This window comes from Taudactylus pleione, unplaced genomic scaffold (genome assembly GCF_031769625.1).
Source record: "Taudactylus pleione unplaced genomic scaffold, aTauple2 ptg000320l, whole genome shotgun sequence".
In the NCBI taxonomy this organism is placed as follows: Eukaryota; Metazoa; Chordata; class Amphibia; order Anura; family Myobatrachidae; genus Taudactylus; species Taudactylus pleione.
The window spans coordinates 216587-240697 of record NW_028284721.1 but is presented as its reverse complement, the minus strand read 5'-3'; the positions used below and the strand labels follow the sequence as shown (position 1 = coordinate 240697).

General features: G+C 45.8%; 1 protein-coding gene across 4 annotated transcripts in view; it reads right to left on the bottom strand.

Moving 5' to 3' along the window:
- TTBK1 (tau tubulin kinase 1) overlaps positions 1–24111 on the bottom strand; it is a 128367-nt gene that overhangs the window by 49661 nt on the left and 54595 nt on the right. For 3 of the 4 annotated variants that reach the window (XM_088442987.1, XM_088442988.1, XM_088442989.1), the window contains 9 exons: positions 23679–23837; positions 20823–20970; positions 16990–17063; positions 13708–13848; positions 13055–13159; positions 6208–6273; positions 4945–5037; positions 4727–4852; positions 3320–3474 (listed from right to left, as the gene is read on the bottom strand). In XM_088442987.1, the coding sequence (XP_088299113.1) occupies positions 3320–3474; positions 4727–4852; positions 4945–5037; positions 6208–6273; positions 13055–13159; positions 13708–13848; positions 16990–17063; positions 20823–20970; positions 23679–23837 (1067 nt within the window). Of the gene's footprint in view, positions 1–3319; positions 3475–4726; positions 4853–4944; positions 5038–6207; positions 6274–12697; positions 12754–13054; positions 13160–13707; positions 13849–16989; positions 17064–20822; positions 20971–23678; positions 23838–24111 lie in introns of those variants that run through there. The other variant, XM_088442990.1, reaches the window with a different exon arrangement.

Below are 24111 nucleotides of genomic sequence, written 5' to 3'. Positions count from 1 at the left end.
CTGCTTCAGATATGGATGCAAATGTCAATGCAGCTGCGCTCTCCCATGGATTTGCAATTGCGAAAATAAGCTAATGACCCACTCGCCACCCAGTGCTTGGAGACGCCCCCTCAAAGCATCTCACATCCGCTGCTCACGCACAAAATCCTAAACATTGAAAACATTGAATGCCGATGAGGCGGTCATCAGCCTTCTGAGTAAGTCTAGGCTGCCGCAGACATAGCGGGTCTCCAGACACACAGAGGTCCCCTCTGCTGCGAGCAAGGACGCAGTTGCTAATTTATGGACGCCCAGAAAACAGTGTTTAAACACTACTGACTCGCCTGCGTTTCTCTAGCCACCTCCCATTACCGCCCCCAAACTCTGACTACCTGTCACTCACTTTGTAAGTGAATCCCCTGTGCGAACGTATCCACAATTCAATCGCTGCACGTGCGCAGAGCGACTGACACGCATGCGCTATGACTAACAATCGCTCAATCTGCGGAAATATCAGCACTGCGTCTATATCTGAATCCGGCCCTACGTACAGTAAAGCACTGGCTACATCAGAACATGCAAATGATGATAAATAACGAAAACTCTGGCCCCTGTGCCTGGAACCCACCATGGGAGCTGCCTGGTCTGACGTTGGTCCGATGTTCTACCAGATTAGTTGTGCAAACCCCATGAGATGCTTAAACCAATCTCTGAGAAACCATGGGTACACAGCTACCCTTGCCAAGATTTCCAAAACAGGTCAAGGGGTTACTAGACTGTAGCCACATACTGTAGGAGCACAGAAATACTCCTGCAGCACCTTCCCAAACTGAAGGGGTGGCAATTAGCGCTCCCAGCTGCTCCCTTCTGAAGTCACAAAAACCCATAGCATCTCCTTTAGAGTCCAGTTGAACTACAGATGTGTCCACTGTTATCTTAGCGACTAGCTGCGCCGGGCTGCATATATTCGCACCCGCGATCCGTCAATGTCGCAGGTGCGAATATGTGCATGCACTCGCTCACAGACACGTTTTACCGCGACTACATTGCCGCGATGCGTACGATGACAGTGGGCGCATCTGTATTTGCACAGGTCTTGCTTGTCAGGTGAGTAGGCAGGGGAAGGTATGGGGGTTGCCTCACTCTGTACTGGACCAGGCCACTAATGATCTGCATCCCTTGATTAGTTAGAATCTCACTGGAGAATCTGACTACAAAATATTCCTTTCCTAGCAGCAGGCCGCTATCTTTTCCGCAGTGAAAATGTGGATAGTTCTGCACAGTGATAGTCAGGGGCGTATCTATAATGGGTGCAGGGTGTGCGGGGAATACGGGCCCCTGGATCCAGGGGGGCCCCGCACCGCGCACCCTGCACCCATAATATTACCTCTCCGGAGTCCCACGTCAGTGCGGGGGTCTGGCGCTGTAAAACGTCTGGAAATGGCCGCAGTGGCCATTTTCCCATCATTTGCGCATGTGCAGTACAGGGAAAATGGCCGCCCCGGACATTTTTCCGGTGACCTGTGCATATATTATAGACTCTGAGCACACTCTAGTGCCCAGAGTTTATAACTACGGCGCTGACCGCGCACAGCTCAGTGCGCTGCTGGCCGCTGGGCGGAGAGGAGGGGGCCCGTGTCGGAGACTGTACACGGGCCCCCTCCTCTCTAGAAATGCCCCTGGTGATGATATACCATTATCTGAAACTACTGGGCCCAGGCAGGTAGGGGGATACAATGTCCACAGCCACTTGCTGAAAAGAGTCAACAACTATTGGCAAGCACTGTAGATGAGAGGAGCATGAGCACATGGGCATCCAAGCAGTTATACATCACAGCTCTTTGTCTGCCAATGATGGGTCCTATAGCTGAGCTTTCCTGTGGCTGTATTAGCGGGGCGCCGCGCCCTGCCTGATTTTAAAGTGGCAAAATGCACCCTGCCCTTATAGCAGTGCCCCGCTAAACCAGCCTGCCCTGTGCTTTACCCACTCTTGCACCGCAGTGTCCCACAGGTAGGAAAAGTTGCGCATGCACACGACATCTATTCAAAGTGAGGGGAGAGCTTGGGAGAAGCCCATCACCTCTAAGTTTTCGTAAAATTCGTCACACTTGGGGGGGTGTCACACGCCCCCTCCCCAGTCTGCCACGCCCCCTCTTCGGGGGCGCACATCTTTGGTGCGCACAGAGAGTACTTGCCCGCGGTCTAGTGGGAACATTACATTATATTATACCATACTATACCTACCTATACCAATATCTATCTAAACCTTCGGATGTGTGTTCACTCATTTTTCTACCGCAGTCCCTCTTGGCGCACCAGGTCCCGTGAAACTCTGCTAGCGCCAGGCGTCTTATTTGCATCTTTTTTTGCAGAAAATGCGTCTAAGTCACAATGCGATGTGACTAGGATGCACCAGGAGACTATGCTGGTTCATTTGATGTGATACTTATATCTGTGTGCGACTGAGTCCCTCAATCAGCATGCAAAGTGCTACACCGCAACGGCCGCAGCAAGTTCCCGCGCCAAGCTCCATTTACAAACTCAGATACACACAGATATACAAGTGTCACATTAATCAGCACAGTCTGATGCGTCCTTGCACGGGACCTGACTGCTCACTCACACCAGGTATATCGCACTGCATGGCGTATTGAGGCTAGATGAGCATCTGTATAGTATATCACACTATACCTATACTATACCATGCTATAACTATACCGTATCAGACTATACCTATCCATATCTACATAGTATACTTGTACTATACCATACCTATAAATATTTATACTATACCGATTATTACCTACATACACTATTCCATAATTGACATATACTATACCTATACTAGAGCATTATACCTATCCATACTTATACTATATAGATTTTCATGATACTATGCAAATCTATACCATCAACACCATACTATACATCTATCCTTATCTATACTATATCATACTATACCTATAAATACATATTAACATACTAGATCAATACATACCTATACTATACCGATCCATATCTATATTATATATAGCCATATATATACACTACACTTATATTATACCAATCTATAACTTCATATACCCGACCATACTATACCTAGGTATAAGTATTATGCGCTGCCTACACTTTAGCAGGTGGCTTGGACTTTTATTTCCCACCATAGATTCGGCAATACCCCATTCATGTACCATTAAAACAGGCACATTCACTTATAACTAGCTGTCCACATGTGGGGTCAAAGCAACGTCTGCTCAGTGAACGGCTAGCTAGGAAAGAGATCGGGTGAGATGGGAATGATATAAGTAGCTATAGAATTCATTTCCGTCCTTTATCTCACCCAAACATAGCAGCTGTTTGCCGGGTGTTCTGCTGTGGGGGTGTAGATGTGCTGGTGGAGAGCAAGATGTCCGTTCCGCCTTTCTCCCAGTCAAAGGCCTCATTCTCTGTGATCCCACGTTCCTTCATGCTGTTCTCAAAGACAGACATGATCATCTGCAACAAGAAAACATGGTCACAGAGTGTTTGGAGAAAAGGTATTATCTGTCATACACCAAGTAGCGCCCCGTGTATGACAGTTACTCTACATACAGGTATTAAAGTTCAAGGGTGAAGGCACTTTTTTGGAATTTCCAATTTGTCACTTTATAGTGCACATTGGGGCTGGTTCAGGGGTGGATCAGTACTGAGACTTCGGACGCAGAGGATCTGAGTAAACCTATGCTAATGCAGCAGGTGATGCCACTGCTGGCTTCCTCAGATCTGCTGGCTGTTTCCAAAGACGCAGCATCAGATCCACTACGTGAACATCAGACGGCCATCGGTCATATGACTAACCCTCAGATTACTCAGGATGTCCAGCAAATCTATGCTGCTGGGGCCAGTCACACTGCAACTGGCTTACAGCACACCCAGAAAATGGGACTGATACACCCCTATTTTTTTGCAACACTCCCCCACCCCCAAACGGCTGCAGACTTTCACTCCCTCAAGGTCTGCAGCCGTACTGCGTCCAACATCGCAGGACCAGATCTGCACTTGCGCAGGGCAACTACTGCGCATGCGCAGGATTAAAAATAATGGAAAACTGCGTAAAAAATCTAATTACCGTCCACCTTTGAATCTGCCCCATCGTCCAGATATACAGTTTGGCGATACTGCCCCACTTACTTAGGCTTATCCTATAGGCATCTCTCTAGTCACCCCATTATCTACATCACAATAACTCTGTGCATAACAAACCTTTATATTATTACCTGTCTTTGGGGCTGATTCTGAGTTGGGAGCAAAGCAAAAAAAAAAAAGGAAAAAAGTAAGTAACTTATATATATATATATATATATATATATATATTGTGCATGTAGTGCAAATACTGGCTGCTTTTGTATGTAGCCCACAAATACTGGACAGCTTTATTTTTACACTGCAATTTAGATTTCAGCATGGAAATGCATCTCCCAAATCTTAGTCTCTCTGCACGTTACATCTGCCCCAGCTGCAATGCAGCATGGTGTTACCAGGTGCACAGTTACTTGCTCTTTTCTATTTTGTTCTCAATTCAGAATCAGCCCCTTTGTCTCTAAGTAACACATGGGCTGGTGCGATGGCCACATGGCGTACAAAGATCTTACTGTGATACATTTTCCGTCTCTGTAATGCGATCTCAATGTAAGAACCACTTCTCGTCTGCACACTCATCATGAGCGAAACAGTTGCACAGCGCCCTGAGGATGTGCGACACAGGTACCTGATAGTCCGGCTTAGTAAAGTAGTCCAGAGTGGATATGTGCTCGAGGAAGAGGTGGAACTCTGAAGGCATATGTTTCAGGAGCATTCGATGGTCATACTTCTCTTTAATCATCCCCACCTGCTCCTGGAGACCAGAAAGAGCAAAAAAGGTCACGCTCCAGACCATTCCTGCAACACGCATGTGACATGACACGGATAATGTATTCCCTCTCTTACTTTGTCTTTGATTTTTCTCCAGGGCAGCTGCCCGACCGCAAACTCCACCAACATGTAAAATAATGACCACAAGTCATCGTGTCGCCCCATCTCCTAAATAAAGAGGGTGAAAACAGTTTATCAAGTCAAGCAAAGTGGTAAAGACTATCAGACAGGGCAACAGGGACAAGTAATGAGTACAACAGGCTAAAAACAGATGAAAGTAGGGGAGAGACACCAGACATAAAGACAAAGTAGGACAACAGACTGAGCAATGAGACATGTACAGTTGTGTAATGAAACATGGCATACACTGTATTAGACCGACTCCGAGCAACTTAAGCATATACGTATGGACAATGACATATACCGTAGATGGAGGATCAGGACAGATACAGGGGCAATGCAACACACAGTAGACAGAGGATCATGGCAGATACAATGGGCAATGCCACATACGGTAGACGGAGGATCAGGGCAGATACAATGGGCAATGCCAAATATAGAAGATGGAGGATCATGGCAGAAACAATGGACTAGGCCATGTATAGTAGGCAGAGGATCATGGGCATACACAACTGGTAGAGGACATTGCACTAAGGAGCTCATTCAGACCCGCTCGCTCCCTGCGTATATGCAAATCCAGCGCACGCCCAGCAAGGCAGGCGATCGCACGGCAAGGCATTAGCACGCCCACTATGTCTTGGCGTGCGATCACTTAGTGTATGCAGACGCCCACCAGCCATTCTTAAGATGCCCACTTGCGCACGTCAGCTCCTGGAAGTGCTTGAAAACATTGGTACATCGAGCACCATCGGATGCGATCGCTGCGCTTGAGGTTGACCATACCCTGCCGCAAGCACTGCAATCACTTCAGAGTGAAATCAACCAAATGACGTGTACTATGACGCTGCCTTTTAATTATGCACGCCTATGAAACGGCGTTGAGACACTCAGGCACGCCTGCGTTCGCACCTCCACTCCCCCATTTCCAGTGGCCAGCCCCTGTCACCACCCACAAACAGCTTCTCCTGTCACTCACTCTGCTGGGCTGTCTATGCGCAGCAAGCGAACGCATCCCGATCTCTCGCACTGGTTCGTGCACGCGCATTGCGATGCGTACGCATGCGCAGAAAGCAACTATCAGCCAGCTACGAGCGTTCGCATCATAGCGAGCGGGTCTGATTCAGCTCCTAAGAACGGTAACAAAAGACAGACAATGTTTCATATTGGAAGATTCCTGCTTGATCTAGGATGTGGCTGAACTAAGGAAATAGATCTTACCCTGTTCTTGTGTGCATTGACTGATGCATAGCGGACAGTCCCACGGAAGCCGGCGACATTGCGAGGCTGTGAATGGAGGCAGACAGAGATTACTACCCCAGCAAGTGATGGGTATAAGTCTGTAGGCAGCCCCTGCATTGTGTTCATACACCAGCCCCTTGCACAGCTTTTAAAAGCACAGCAAGAGGTCCACTCATTTCCCGTAGCATTGCTACCTGTGAGATGGCTGTTTCAGGCTACTTCTTAGGTTCCAGATGGTCCTGTGAAAAAATGAATTCTAAACTCTATACTAATAAACAGCTGTATAGCTATAGCTAGATATAGGAGGCTGTAGGAGTCAATGGAACAATGCTGGCTCCGTCCCTGATCACCATTCGTTCCACTAATTTATAGCTCAAATATATTCTGACACTAACTCTACCAATTACGTATTTACTAGGGATGGGATGTAGAGTTACCACTATAATAATAATGGGACTGATTCAGAGGTTGATACTAATTGCGTCGCTGCTGCGTCTTCATATGCAGTGGAAATGAGAAGATATGCAAATGTTGCAGTCACCGTCTTTTCTACAAATACACACCATCGGACAAACCTCGGTCAAACCTTCGGATCTCTCAGCAACCCTTTGGTTGCTCTGGGAATGTAGTTATGACAAGAGACTTAAAATAGGCGTCAAAACACCGACGCCTATCTTAATCCCGATGCCGGAATGCCAAGCCGAACGAGGTAAGTCCGGGGCGCCCTTAGCGTTAGCTGCAAGGGGCGGGGTTATGTTTAGGGAGTGCAGCGGGGTTAGGTTTTGGGGGGTATTAGGGTTAGGGTTAGGCACCACTGTGGGGGTTAAGGCAGGAAGTGGGGGGGGTTAAGTTTAGCCACTAACGGGGATTGTTAGGGTGCGGGGTGGGGAGGGTTAGGCTACAAGAAGGGAGGGTTAGGGGGGAAGGGGGAGGGTAAGTATACTTTCCCAACCCCTGTCGGGATACCAACCATCGGGATGCCGCTGTTGGTATTCTGACAGGAGGCACCCCGACAGCCGGCATTGCATACCCAATCTTTGCTCTGATGTCCTTCACAACTAAGCCGCCAGCTACAGCTGCTTATCAGGACGCAGTCGCTTGCTGCAACATGCCCCTGAATCGGTCGCGACATGCCTGCATCTTAGTTGTCACCCTCCCCCCCCCCCGTTACCTCCCCCAAATGGTCGCTGTCTGTCAATCACTCTGTGTCCTAATCCACACTACGGCCACCGATGCAAGACCATAGGAGCAGATGCGCAAAACATTGGACACTTTCAACACTTAGTCCACTTCTGAATCAGGCCCAATATCATTTATAGGGGCATCTGGCTTCAATGCTGGTGTGGATAAAGGCGTTAGGTGGGCATCACTTATGGCGTCTGTGTTAGGAACTATGGGCCTGATTCAGCAAGGAACGCAAAGGAGAGAACGCATGCACCCGTCCGCTGCGAGAATATGCTAATCAATGCATACGCACGGAGACAGCAGCACAAGATGCAGACGCCCAGCCCTATATTAAGCCGCCCATCTCCCTTTACTCACAGCCTGATCAGTACGCAAGATAGTGTAAACATCGGTAACATCGAGAACCATTGAACACATTTGCATAATAGTGATTGACCAGACCTCGCGCAGGATCTTGGCAACTTCCTGCGTGCACGGAGTCTCATCGCTGTGTCCGTCGCCGCACTGGCTTAATTATGGACGCCCCTAAAACGGCGTCCCAAAGCACAGGCACGCCTGCGTTCGCCCGACCACACCCCCGTCACCACCCAGAAACGGTACTTCCGGTCAATCAATATTGGAAGGGGTCTGCGTGTAGTCTGCGTACACTTACCCGATCGCACTGGCTAATTCACGCACGCGCAGTACAAAAACATCGGCCAAGTGTGTGCGTTCTCTCCTTTGCGCTGCTTGCTGAATCAGGGCCTATACCTCCAAGTATATCATGTTCTACAAGTGTGTAATTGTCATTTTAGATTTCAGATATTGTACTATCTAACAAAATAAAAACAGATGGTTATAAAGGGGGTCAGAACAGAACAAAAGAAGAGGCACATTTGTCTGAAAAATCAGGGGCTGTTGATAACGGGAAGCAATCGGGAAGCCGACTGCCTAAATACCGGCAGCCGGCTTCCCGACTGTCATATCCCGGCAAGGGTGAAGTGCCGGGCGTCTAGATGCAGACGCCCGCATTTCCTCGACGCCGGGAGACCGGCGCCCAGCATCCCGATCGTAGTGATGCCGGGCGCCGCGAGCGGACAGCCGCGGGGGGGTGAGGGTTAGGTTTAGGGCTCCCGGGGGGGACTTAGGGTTAGGCATCCCCCCGGGAGGGTTAGGGTTAGGCACCCCCGGGGGGGACTTAGGGTTAGGCACCCCCCCGGGGGACTTAGGTTTAGGCAGCGGGGAAGGGGGTGGTTAGGGTTAGGCACTTGGGGGAGAAGTTAGGGTTAGGCACCCCTAAGGAGGGTTAGGGTTAGGGGGGGTTAGGTTAGGTTAGTAGATACTTACCTATCCACGATCGGGATTTCCAGTGCTGTCGGGCTTCCGCTGCTTCTAACTCTGCTCTTGTAGGACTGCAGCTGACGGGAATCGAACCGCCGGCCATGCGGCCGGCGGTATTTCATACCCATTCCGTTGATAACTGTGCCAGAAAATAACTAGTTACTACCTCTACCTCTTCACCATGTATAATTCTCAGTTCACTGTCCAACTATTTACCCATTCCCCTTAGTAAAGTATGGAAACTCTTACAGGCAGGGCCCTCCATCCTCTTGATCCTCCCCTGCACTATCCAGGTCACCAGTGCTCCACTCCCTTGTTTCCTTTTTCCCTTTCAGTGCTCAGCAATATACTGAGTACAAGATCACGGAGTACTGATTTGATTCCCTCTCATGACTCGCCAATGTATGCTCTTGCTAGCTTCAGTGAATTGCCCTATCCCTGCAGTGGCAAACGCAGGATTTCTAGAAGGGGGGTTTCCAAATGCTTGATTTTAGAGGGAGTGTGGACAGTCCATGAAGAGGGCATAATTAACACTTAACCAGCTTTAATATGCGTCATACAAAGTGCAGTGTATGTCATAATTCTGACATATACAGCACCAGCGATCACAGTAATAGATGCGGCAGTAGGGCCAACCTGTCTGAGCTGAATGTTTTTAATTTCACAAGTTGACACCATGCCAGAGCATGGGAGCAAGTCCAGGAGTCTGGGGGAGCAGCAGAAGAACCTTACCACTTCCGTGGACATACATGTACATATTGGTCTCATTATGCACTGGATGACTGTATCAATAATTAACCCTATAGATGGTCTATAGCGGTGCAACCCTAAAGCTGTGTATACACCTACAGATATACTGTACCTGTCCAATTTGTGTGGTGGGAAGGAAAATCTGGTAATGTATGGGAGCAAATAACAATATAAACGGACCAGATTTTCCTTCCCACCGGACAGATTGGACAGATATATCTGTAGTTGTGTACGCAGCCTAACAGTGCATGTTTTCCAGATTTCCTAGTCGGTGCACAGGTGTATTCATTACTGGCTGACACATGTTAAAAGATCCACAGGTGGTGCTAATTATTTAATTTGTGATACTGAGGTTATCCTGCAGCACTAGTAAAATTGTATTATATACTATATATATTGTGGTCATAGTGTGGGCTGGGGAAAGGGGTGGTTTCCAGGCAAACGGAACCCCCCCTGCATTTGCCTATGCCCTGCCATTGTTATTTGTCCTATCTAGTCTGTGGTGTTATATTAATATTTGGTACTTATGCTATGTTCTTATTCTTTGGTTTCCCATTTTGTTTGGTAATTATGCTCTGATACGTTACTATTTTCTATGTTTTGAGACTAATTGTTATTGAGACAAATCAGTGTGACCTGATTGTTTCAATATTCCTGGCGCTTGGGGGAATTATACAAAAAACATATATTTATAGATTAGGGGTTACACATATACTAAATAAAAAATTTATTGGATAAGCCGACTTGTGTTGTAGAATTAGCCGATTCTGTGTAGCTAATATAGAGCAATGCAGCAGGACTAAATGTCAGTTGCACATCTGACACATACAGTATACAGAGAAACCACACTTGCTCAAATAGACCGCGCTATTGCTATAAATAATATACTTGAATGATCCAAACAACACAAAGTTTCTTTAAATTAAACACTGTATGTATTCATTCACAAAGATAATTGTAAAAAGATAAAATGTATCAGATATAGTAACACTGGCTAATAATTGCTGTGAGCGAAACGCGTCGATTGGGATACTACAATTGCTTCTGTGACTTTTACATTTCTAACTTCATCCACCGCCACGAGCTGCTCTTGGATTCTCCCCATCAGCAGCGAGAGACTGCCAGCCACACACATATATATATACGCGGCTCAAGTAAGTGCTAGAAACGGCAGCAACAGGATCCATACACCTTGAAAAGATAGCAGCCGACCGTGGTCTACATGCAGCGTGACGAACTGAGACCCGGTGCCGCTGCACCCTCCAACACGGTGAGCCGTCTACTAGCTTTTCCCCGATCAGGCAATCTCTATCAGACTGAGGGGTGACAACTATTAAAGCTGCTATCTTGGCTGAGACCAGACCACTACTACTGTTGTGCCTATTCAGAGCTAAACCACGAACTAGTGACTTTGTTGACATATTGCTACAATCTTCAGAGGATATACAGTGGCTGTGCTGTGAAAGGGTTAACGTGGCGGACTACAAGAACACTTGTGTCGGAATTGGCAGGACACACTGCGGGGTGATATACTGTGTGGATACAACAGTTTTAATACAGGAATTATTCGGGAACTAACATTATTTTTGGATTTATTGCAGCATAAAAGTGGATATTGTCAGTGAGAACACTTGAGCCCATATACCAAGTATTGCGATTGAAATTAAGGTGGCCCCCGAGTATATTATATAATTCTTGAGATTGTCCATTGGACTGAGAAATCGTTTTTTTATTTTTTCCCTATTGGATGATTGTATATGTGTATCTAAAATACTATTATATGTGATAGATACTTACAGATAGCAATTGTTAGCCAGTGTTACTATATCTGATACATTTTATCTATTTACAATTGTCTTTGTGAATGAGCAAATACAGTGTTTAATTTAAAGAAACTTTGTGTTGTTTTTATCATTCAAGTATATTATTTATAGCAATAGCGCGGTCTATTTATGCAAGTGTGTTTTCTATGTTTACCCTGTACAATGCTGTGCACTCTCTGCGGCGCCTTATAAATAAAAGTGAATCATAATAATAATAATAATATGCTAGTGGTGTTATGTTATCAAAAAGAGATGGGAATGTAATATTCAACCATACACACCAATCCTATGCTTCTCTCTCTTCACCTCCAGCATTGCTACCTTGTAACTGTTCCAGATTACCAGATGTCCATTATGAGAAGTGCCTGTAATATAGACTGTCCGATATCTCACCCGTGGCCTCCACACCAGCCACTATACTGTATATTGTACCAGAACCTAAAGACGACCGTATAGCAGGTTTTATTGTACATTATCTATACGCCGATGGTATACAGTCAATCACCAAAGTCCTCAACCACAGATTAACAAATCCCCAGTGGATACTTCTATCACATGAAAACCCAATGGGTGTAAAACTTAACATGAAAAATAATAAAACAAATATATAATTGAACATAAAGTAATAATAATAAGAATAACGTAATCCAGTGGTTCCCAAACTGTTCGCCGTGGCACCCTGGGGTGCCTCAGGACACTTGCAAGGGTGCATCAGGTTGGTGTTTCCGCACCAAATAAAATTACTTCTGGTCAATGTAATGTAATTATGTGGATAAACAGAAGTTCAAACCTGTCCACCACCACATAACTGAGCCATGACAGGTCGGCACAGTTTACTTTAATGTACTACTTTACTACATTTTTATGAATTTTATGAATTTCTCAATAACAAACTTTTGGCTTAGGGCTGCCGTGAAAACAAAGCTGGTACTCTAGGGCGCCGTGACTCAAAAAAGTTTGGGAACCACTGACATAAGCTAAAGAGGAAAGTAATCGGCGTGTCAAAATTTCCATTGGCAAGACACAGTGATTCCATCATTACTTTCATGGTTTACAGAGCCACACTGGGTAGGCCTACGTTCTATATGGGTACTGGGCATAAAGACTGGTGTCTGGTAAAGCAGAACTAGAATCACTAACAAAATGAGTCAGGTATAGTTCTATATCATAGAAGGTTCTCATTACGGGAATGGAGGTTTTGAAGGCCTTTTGTGAACTTTACATGATTGGCTCTAACACATGATAATCATTGCGGTGGTGGTGAAAGCATTTATCATAATCGGGAGTGCCCCCATACTCCCTTCCCCCCTCTCACGCCCGGCATAGAAACAATAGCTACAAATGAAAACATTTGAAGACATAAAATAAAAGGATGAAGGATGGAGACTCACACTGCGCATTCCCAGTCGCCAAAACTAAACTGCGGAGCAACAACTTGAAAAATAAACTGAAAAACAGAAAGCATAAAATAATGGAAACAAAACAATTAATCAACTTAAATGAGCAATAAAACGACCCAACCCCAATTGGAGAGGACTATGTTACATGAAACGTTCTTACAGCCCGGGAATGGAACTCAGCTGGCAGGGTCAACGGCAAAATGCGGCACATGGCAGAGCTTTACCTCCTATCTGCCCACTGTGGTCACTCTGATTAATATGACAGTCACATCGGTGGATACAGTTTGGGTCTCACGATCCCACTTGATCCCCCATTTCCCCCTGCCTCAATACGGTCCCATCACTCACCGGTCGCACCTCTCCAGTGGTGTTGGTGTATTGCCGTGCCAAACCAAAGTCCAACATGAAGCACTTCCTGTACGTTGAGGGAAGGCGTCCCATGGCAAAGTTAGACTGCGGAGCAAACCAACACATCAGTATTAATCCGACTACGTCTGGAAAACAACACTGTTTGGCATTTTTGAAAACAGGTCGCGCCCTCTAATGCCCTCCAGGTCGGGCGACCATCAGACAATGCCCATTTATGGGGTCGTGGTATATTCCGGGTAGTGATTGCGCCAATATACTGTAGGAATAATTTGGTTGAGATGAATAATAACTGTGTTTAGATGTTTTCCTGGAAGCGAAACGTTTTTATCTCAGTGGTGTCACAAGAATAGATCTGCTGCCCTGGCAGCTTCTATAAAGTAACATCAAAGATTTAGGGCCAGTAAGAGACCAGCAGTTATTTCTCCTGCAACTGTCACACGAGCAAAGGAACTGCCCCTCGGAGACTGCACAGATATTATCAGGAGCTTTTGTTTCCCTGTCTACTGAGAACTCATGTGACACCAACCATTAGTGTTGCAGATCGTTTTACTCTAACTGTTTTTTCGCCAATGACATTATAATTACCTGTATGATAAAAACTCCCCCATTGGAGGATGTGGAGCAGTACTCACAGGTTTGATGTCGCGGTGCAGGAACCCCACAGAATGTATGGAATCAATCGACTCCAGGATCTGTTTGCCGAGACGCAGGGTGGTGCTCATGGTAAACGTGCCGCGAGGCTGACTTCTGCGCAGGTCTGCCAGGTTCCGACCCTGTAAGGTAAGGACCAAGGTCAGGAGCACACGGTCTTGTTTGCATTGCTCAGCTTATTCGTGGTTACATAACTGTTGGCAAGCTGCCTTTTCCCTGGCACTAGACACTCAAGAAGTGGCCTGGTTCACTGGATGTGCCGACATCTCCTAATTTAATGTGACACATGTACAAGCAACTTGTATCAAGCACAGTCAGGGGAATCTGCAACCAGCAGGGTATGTTCCTCTATATTCTTATACAATCTATAAAGAGTCTGACCGTCCTAATTCACCCTGACATCAGACTTCTGAAGGATTTCATGAATGTTTCTTACTCATGCCCATTTCACACTGCCAGCAATAATCCGGGTTATTTCACGTGAAAGCGCAGCAACCCGGGATATTGTGCAGTGTGAAAGGGCCCAGTTGAAATAACCTGGGTCGACCCAAGTAACACGGGTTCAGCTTGGCTCACGATGCAGTGTAAGCAGGTAACCCGGGTCGATGTTACGGTATGCAGTCGGGAAGCCGGCGGATGTAATCCCGACGGCCGGCTTCCCGAATGCTTTATCCCGGCGAGGGTTAAATGACCGGCGTCTACATCTAGACGCCGTTCATGTTACCGATGCCGGGAGACCGGTGCCCGGCATCCCGATCTAAGTGATGTCGGGCACCGAGCGCGGACAGCCGCGCGCGGGGGGGGGGGGGGAACGGTTAGGTTTATGGTTCCCAAGGGGGACTTAGGGTTAGGCACCTTCCCTGGGAGGTTAGGGTTAGGCTAGGGCAAGGGAGGGATAGGGTTAGGCACCCCCCGGGGGACCTAGGTTTAGGCAGCGGGGAAGGGGGGGTTGGGCTTAGGCACTTAGAGGGGAGATAAGGGTTAGGCACTGGGGGGAAGGTTAGGGTTAGGCACCCCTAAGGAGGGTTAGGGGGGGGAGGTTAGGTTCGTAAATACTTACCTGGGGACGATCGGGATTTTCACCCATGTCGGGCAGCCGCTGTTGGGCGGTAATTTAAACCGATTCCCGATGTGACACAGGACCTGTTCACAGCATAGGAAGAGCCAGTGCTTGGAGATGATCTTATCACCAAGCGCCGGCTCGGCACGTGCCTTTGGTGATGTCATCGTCCCGGCAATAAGCTAGGTCAGGCCACCAGTCTGAAAGGGGGTCTCATCCAGATCGCACCCAGGGTGGACCCGTGTACAAAATCCCGGGTGTGACACGGCTTTGCGGTATGAACGAGGTATCGGTGTCAGATATTTAATCATCCTTCAATATATATTTTTTTAAACAAAATATTTTATTTCTCCATAAGCAGAAAAACGAAACAGTGGATAAACACAGAACCCGCACAACAACATTGTATGTACCACAAAGAGAAAATAATAAACCTGTGAAACATAGATAAACAGCTGGTGGCCCACAGGAAAAATCAAGGACCCACCAGTCATTCGGTATCAACATGTAAAAAATGGGTGTAATACACAATATTAAAGAAAAAAAGGAGGAGGGAAGGGGATGATATGAAAAGTTAGCAGAGACCAGGGAGAGGAGCGGATTGGTTCTAGATACCACAAGGACCAAATCTTGTAAAAGGTGGCCATGGAGCTATTTTACAAACCCGTGACGTATTCCACTGAGGCCACAAAATGAACTAGGACCTGGAGGGCCGCTAAGGAAGGAGCCACGGGAGACTTCCAGATTTTAGCTATCACAGATTTGGTAACATTACATATATGGACCACTAGGTCTGTCTAGATGTTTATCAGTATGTGGTACTGGGGCATTTAAAAGCGATATGGCAGCTTCACGTTGAACCGATAAACCTGTTGATTGTGAAATCAAATTCCATACCTGCTCCCAGAACGAGCTAATAATGGGACAAGACCACCAAGTGTGGGGGAACGTGCCCAGCTCCCCACACGGTCTCCAACAGGAGCTTGATGTCGCTGGGAACATCTTGTTCACTTTAGAAGGCACTAAGGGCCCGATTCAGACCCGATCGCTAGGCTGTGTTCGCACGCGGCCTGCCGATGTTTGCAATCCGCGCATGCGTATGCATCGCAGTGTGGGTGCACGAACTAGTCCATGCGATCGGGAAGCGTTCGCTCGCTGCGCATAGCTCGCTAGCTAGAGTGACAGGACAGGCCGTTTGTAGGTGGTGACAGGTGATGGTCCATGAAAACGGGGTAGTGGTGGTGCGAACGCAGGCGTGCCTGAGTCTTTTTAGAGGCGTGCGTAATTAAGACGCAGCATCATAGTACATGTCACATGGTTGATTTACATACTGAAGCACTCGCAGTGCTTGCGGTAGGGTATGGTCAGCCACAAGTGCTGCGATCGCTTCCGATGGTACTCGATGTTACCGATGGTTGCATACACTTCCTGGACATGACGTGGGAAAGTGGGCGTCTTAAGACAGGCTGGTGGGCGTCTGTATACACACCGCCATCGCATGCCAAGACATAGTGGGTGTGCTAATGTCTTGCCGTGAGATTGCGGATTTGCATACTTTCGCTGTGTGCGAACGCAGGTCTGAATCGAGCCCTAAGTACCATATAGTACAAACCTTGAAGCAGGTTTCACTTATGGCCACACTTATGGAAGCTTTAGCAATTCTAGATCTGATGGGTCTCCATCCCTCGTCATCAATAGGGATTGTAATGTCAATCCTTTAATATTACATTACATGTGTGACAATGTGTCACTGGTCTATTCATTCAATTTCATTTGGTGAATTCATTAAATAAAGCGGAAACAGGGAGACGGAGGAGAACAACCATAAACTGCAGAAACGCTCATAAGATAATAACTGAAGGAAATCCTCAGTTTCCTGAATTGGGTGATAGGATGACTCAGTATCAGGGAGTTCTTTATATGAAACAGAAATGATTAGAGTCCCCTCATGTTACCAGTCATTAAACTTATGTTCAACGTCATAACATGGCAAACACCCCCTGTGCTCGATCCCCAGTACAAGAGATGGTCTCTTCTTTATACCCCTCCCAAATTATCTACTGCTCTATGGCTATCCCCACTGCTTGGGTAAGTTTCTAACTAAAAAGGGACCAGTCGTGCCCAGGACAATTGTCTTTATTTGTAAATAAACTGTTAATGGGAGGAAACACTAGTACATCTGCACTCGTGGACTTTACTTTACCTGAAGCTGCATGACCACGTAGTTAAACTTCTCATTTCTTCCACAGCCAATAAATCTGCAGACATGATCTTTCCCTGGACAGACAGACAGACATGTTTGTTTGAAATCAAATCCAGTAAAATAAGATACAGTTTAATTGAAAATACAGCTACGGTGTACTTCTAGCACATTATTATTATCCTTTATTTGTATGGCGCCACAAGGGTTCCGCATCGCCTTACAAAGTACAGAAACAAATGAGCACACAAGACAACAGTTATTAACAGTACAGACAATGTAGGACAAGTACATGATTTATAAACAATGCTGCATAACACCTAAATAAGCAGCAGGGTGTTAGTAACAAAGTTTTAGGTGCCATTGTAAATGAAAGTAAAAATAAGGCAAGAAGAAGCACGTGAGGGAAGAGCACATCACATGAATACACGCAAGTAATGTGCACATAATTTCCTTGCATTGGTACGCGGCTGAGGAGGGCGAGATAATGGTGTATCTCAGGAAAGAGGTGTAGAGAGATCAAAGAGCTTCTGGGAAGCGAATGAAGGGGACCTGAAAGATTGGTGGATTCAGGGCCTGATTCAGACCCGCTCGCGAGCGCTGAACGCTCGCAAGCGGGTCAATGTTGCCCAAGTGCGCATGCGCACGAAGGAGGCGGCTCCGTCGTGCGCATGCGCGAGACCCGAATAAGGACGGCCAAGCCATCGTTAAGGGTCTCGCACCAAAGGGGGCGTGCTGTCGATGGTGATTGACAGCACGCCCCCTTTGGTGGGCGTGCCAGGGCGTGGCTGCCCAGACGGAGGCGTTCCCGTCTGGGGCCGGCCCCACTGACATCACTATTGATGTCAGTGGGAGTGCTTTTGGCTCTGATAGAGCCAAAAGCAGTCCAGGCCTTGCGGCAGCGAGACCCTACCGCAAGGGTCTCGTCGCAAGCCCGATGGTCGCGATGGTCTTGATCATCGCGACCATCATTTTGGCCGTTTCACTATAGCTGTGGATGGTAACCCGCAGCTATGCGAGCGGCCAGGAGGCCGCTCCAAAAAGTAGGAAGGACGGCCCTGATTCAGAGCGAGCGCTCTGTCAGAGCGTCCGGCTCTGAATCAGGGCCTCAGTGTGAGACCTGTGTTTGAGCTGGAATCGGTATGTAATACCGACAGATGCAGTGGCAAACGTAGAATATCTAGAGGGGGGGTTTCCAAATACTTGATTTTGAGTGTGGCCAGTCCACGAAGAGGGTAGAATTAGCACTTAACCAGCTTTAACATGCGTCATACAAAGTATATAGTGTATCATAATTCCAGCCTATACAGGACCAGTGATCACAGTAAGCCATTAAATGCGGCAGTAGGGCCATCCTGCCTGAGCTGAATGTTTTTATTTTAGATGTGGGCACCATTCCAGAGCATTAGAGCAAGTCCGGGAGTCTGAGGGAGCAGAAGAAGAACCTAGCACTGCCCTGGCCATTTATGTACATATTGGGCTCTATAGCAGCACATCCCTAACAGTGAATGTTTTCCAGATCTCCTAGTTGGTGCACAGGTTATTTATTACTGACTGACACATGTTAAAAGATCCACAGGTGGTGCTAAATATTTCATTTGTGATACTGAAAAGAACATTCAGCACTAGTAAAATTCTATTAGATTACTATTTCTATTGTGGGCTGGGGAGGGGGGTTCCCAGGCAGACGGAAACCCCCCCTGCGTTTTCCTATGAGACGGGATCCAGGGGGTCAGAACCCCGACAGGGTTAACATACCGACACTTGGGGGGGTATTCAATTTGGAGCGAAAAGTCCGTGCTGGACTTTTCGCTCCACATCGGAGGTTTTCCGGGGATAAAGTATCGGGTGTGTGCCTGCTTTATCCCCGTATTCAAGTAGAAATCAGCTAAAACGGGAGCCGGCGGAAAGGTATCGCCAAAAATCGGGAATTTTCGGGAAACATTCCAGGGACCCCCCTAAAAATGTCTAGACATGGGGGTTCAATATGGGTATCCCCAGTTTTGCCTACTGAAGGTAGTCGGGGTTTCTAATAGCCGCGGCAGGTGCATATTTGCGGCTATGAAGAAGTGGTGAAGAATAGCACTCAGATAATTTTTTTTGTAAAAATAACTATTCCTATCAAATTTGGGGTACATGAAAATGGGGGTAAGCATATTTTTAAGTCCCTAAAATGATATTTAAAAATTCTGCAAAAAACACCTGCTGCATACTAGGGAACCCCTCTGGAATCCATTTTGCTATTTTTGAACTGTGTTCCCTACTTTTTTTTTTTTTTTAAGACCCCAAAATTAAACATTATTTTTGGGGTGTCCCGATTTTTTTTTACACAGATCTTTTTTTATCGGTCATTCCCAGCCTGCACCCCTAAACCCCAATTCTGTTTTTTCGCCATGTAAAACATGGTGAAAAGTTATCCCCATTTTTTTACAAGGACTTTTCGCACCAGCGAAAAAAGTCTTTGTAATTGAATACGGGGATAATTAAAACATGCGAAAATTCCGACTTTTCGCAGCCAAATTGAATATGGCCCTTGGTGGTCGGTATGCTAACCCTACCCCTCTCCCTACCCTAACCCTCCCTCCCTGGTGCCTAAACCTAACCTCCCCCTCCCTGCACCCTAAACCTTACCCCATAGTGCCTAACCCTAACCCTCCCCTTAGTGCCTAACCCTAACCCTACCCACAACCCCATTACTTACCTCCGGCATCCCGGCGGTCAGGATGCCGGCACTGGGATTCTGATCGGCGTCGGTATTCTGGCACGGGTAAGGTAAGCGTCGGCATCCAGGCCGCCGGGATGCTGAACGCATACCGTTTGAGCTTGGTGACTCTGTCTCAATATTTAAAACGAATGTGCCCCTTGCCAAGCAACCTCCCTGGCAAAGCCCTTATGGCAAAATGCATTGCTCTGTGGGGGTAAGCACTACTGGTCTCAGAAACGGACACATGTTCCTATCTCCAACTTGAATATTTTGGGAAATGGATCTCCAATGAGAATTCACTGCACAATGTACTGGTGCATTGAATACTAGCTCTAAGTAGCTCCCAAAATGTATTATGCTCTGGAGCCCCCTCCTGTGTCTTCACAATAGCAGAAACTTTTGTGATATAAGAATATATCTACTTATCTATCTATACAACGGTAATCCAGATCATCCACCCTATAGTATGGACCTTGCTCCAAGTGATTTTCAACTTTTCACTAGATTCAGCTGAAATGGTTCCTTTGCGGAAAACGTTTTGGAAGTGATAATGAGTTGAAGCTTGTGGTCAACAACTGGTTCAGTGGACTGGAGGCAGCCAAGTACAACAAGGAGATTCTAAAGCTTGTGAACATATATGATAAATGCTTAAATGAAGGAAAAGGGGAAACAGACTAAGGCACTTTGTGTTTAAAAAAAATAATAAATTAACAAAAAATAGTTTGTTTTTACAGCCAAACGGTCTTTACTTTCTGGATTACCTCTATCTATCTATCTATCTATCTATCTATCTATCACACCCTGTATGTATGGGTTTGGTACGGGATGCCGGCGGTCAAAACCCCGATGCCAGCATCCCGAAAGGGCTAGGATACAATCACCTGTCGGTAAGTATCCTAGACCTACTCCTACCCCTAAACCAAACCTTCCCTCCCCGAAGCCTAAAACTAACCTTCCAGGATTTAAACTACGTCCCATATGTATATATATCTTTATATTAGAAATATATTAGAATGTAGACACACAGCAGGGTGGCGGTACTATATACCTATATGTTCATACCTCCATACATATATATGTTCCTCAAGATGGGGAATATTCCTCACCTCATGACTCCAGCACCTACACTCACCTTGCAGCTTTTTTAAAACTGCCACCTCCATCTTGAGAACTTGTTTTGGTTGCTGTGCTGACTCAACTTTTAGAGCAACATTCTCCCGAGTCAGCAAATCCATGGCTTCATAAATTTCTCCAAACCCTCCACCACCAATCTTCTTCAGCTGCAAAAAACATAGGAGCCTCAGCAAGGTGACAGACAGGATACAACGGGGAGGTGATTTCAAGATTAATACAAGCTCATAAAAAGCTAAAATAAATGGAGTCACAAAACCAGACTACTGTCTTTATAATACTGCATTGCTTTAATTTCCATTATACAAAAGTACAATAATATCATCACCAGCATGGGAGACATATATGAAACTCCAAAGGTAATCAATATGGGGGAAATATATTGCCAGTTCTAACACCAGAGTTTATCATCATCATGGGGGAAATACACCAACATACCAAACAGCAGAGCTCATCATCATCTTGGGGGAAATAAACCAACATACCAAACACCAAGGATCATTATAACCAATGGGGGAAATACACCAACATACCAAACACTAATGATCATGATTTGGGGGAAAATACACCAACATAACCAAACACCGGATATTATCATTACTATCATAATAAGGGAAATACACCAACATGTCAAATACCAGAGATCATCATCATGGAAGAAATATACTAACATATCAAACACCAGAGCTCATCCTCAACCTTGGGGAAATACACCAACATTCCAAACACCAAAGAGCATTATAACCCATCGGGGAAATATACCAACATACCAAACACTCATGATCAACATGGAAGAAATACACCAACATACCAAACACTAATGATCATGATTCTGAAGAAAATACACCAACATACCACACACCGGATGTCATCATAACCATCATCATGAGGGAAATACACCAATATGTCAAATACCAGCGATCATCATCATGGAGGAAATACACTAACAGACCAAATACCAGAGCTCATCATCATCCTGGGGGAAATACCCCAACATACCAAACACCGGAGATGATCATCATCATAGGGGAAATACACCAACATACCAAACGCCAAAGATCATCATCATCATAGGAGAAATATACCAACAACCAAACCTCAAAGATCATCATCATCATCATAGGAGAAATACACCAACATACCAAACGCCAAAGATCATCATCATAGGAGAAATACACCAACATACCAAACGCCAAAGATCAGCATCGTCATAGGGGAAAAGCACCAACATACTAAACACCAAAGATCATCTTCGTCATCATCGTCATAAGGGAAATACACCAACATACCAAACACTGGAGATCATCATCGTCATGGGGTAAAAACACCAACATACCAAACACCAGAGATCACATGGGTGACATAGACCAAACACGAGAGATCACCATTACCATGGGAGAAATACACTAATATGCCAGAGATCATTATCAGTATCACAGGGGAAATACACCAATACACCAAACACCAGATATCCTCATTATGGGAGAAATACACCAACATTCCAAACACCAGAGATCCTCACTATAAGGGAAATACACCAATATACCAAACACTAGAGATCTCCATTATAGGGGAAATACACCAACATACCAAACACCAGAAATCCTCATTATAGGATAAATACACCAACATACCAAATACCAAAGATCCTCATTATAGGAAAAATACACCAACATACCAAACACCAGAGATCTCCATTATTGGGGAAATACACCAACATTCCACACACCAGATATCCTCATCATAGGGGAAATACACCAACATACCAAACACCAGAGATCCTCATTATAGGGGAAATACACCAACATACCAAACACCAGAGATCTCCATTATAGCGGCAATACACCAACATAACAAACACCAGAGATCTCCATTATAGTGGAAATACACCAACATTCCAAACCCCAGAGATCCTCATTATAGGGGAAATACACCAACATTCCAAACACCAGAGATCCTCATTATAGGGGAAATACACCAACATACCAAACACCAGAGATCTCCATTATAGTGGAAATACACCAATATTCCAAACCCCAGAGATCCTCATTATAGGGGAAATACACCAACATACCAAACACCAGAGATCTCCATTATAGTGGCAATACACCAACATTCCAAACCACAGAGATCCTCATTATAGGGGAAATACACCAACATTCCAAACACCAGAGATCCTCATTATAGGGGAAATACACCAACATACCAAACACCAGAGATCCTCATTATAGGGGAAATACACCAACATACCAAACACCAGAGATCCTCATTATAGGGGAAATACACCAACATACCAAACACCAGAGATCCTCATTATAGGGGAAATACACCAACATACCAAACACCAGAGATCCTCATAATAGGGGAAATACAGCAACATTCCAAACACCAGAGATCCTCGTCATCATCATAGGGGAAATACACCAACATACTGTACCAAACACAGGAGATCATCATGGAGGAAACACACCAACATACCAAATATTAGAGATCACATGGGTGACATAGACTAACATAGCAAACACCAGAGATCCGCATAATGACCATGGGATAAATACACCAATATGCAAACCAAAATAGATCCTCATTATTGGTAACCTACACCAACATAACAAACATCACAGAACATTGCCACCATGGGTGATCTACAACAACACAAAAAACACCAGAGATTATTAGCACAATGAGGGAAATACACCAATAAGGCAGAGTAAATCTATCACCACGGTAATATACACCATCAGAGATCATCATCATGAAAACATTACAATGAATATCAGCATCAGTAGTTAGGGGGTAAAGGCATGCAACAGGACGATATACGAGTAATGTTATTTGCTAGTTGGAGGCTACTCACCACTTTCCAGCGGTCCTTCACAACGTAGCTGACCGGCAGGATGTCAGCTTGCTCTGCTCCGCCACTCATGTTTCCGTCGTCCCTAATAACAGCCACTAGACACTGCATGGGCCACCCGGACAGGATCCGTCCCGCCCCAGACCTAATAGAGACATTGACCTGTGGGAAACGGTAGAAGATCATAACGAAGTATGAGGGGAATGTTCTTAGCCATGTAAAACTACTACTTATACAAGTCTCTATGCATATCCCTGTGAGGATGTAGTCAGACATCTTAGGCCCGATTCAGAGTTGCATGTAAATCGACCATTGACCGTGTTTGTAGAGAAATTCAGGTTTCTGCCTGTATTCAAAGATGGCCGCACCTATGCATCGCCCCTATCCATCCGCTGCTGGAAGTGGCTGCCATCATCAGCGCGTTTGCACCTGCACT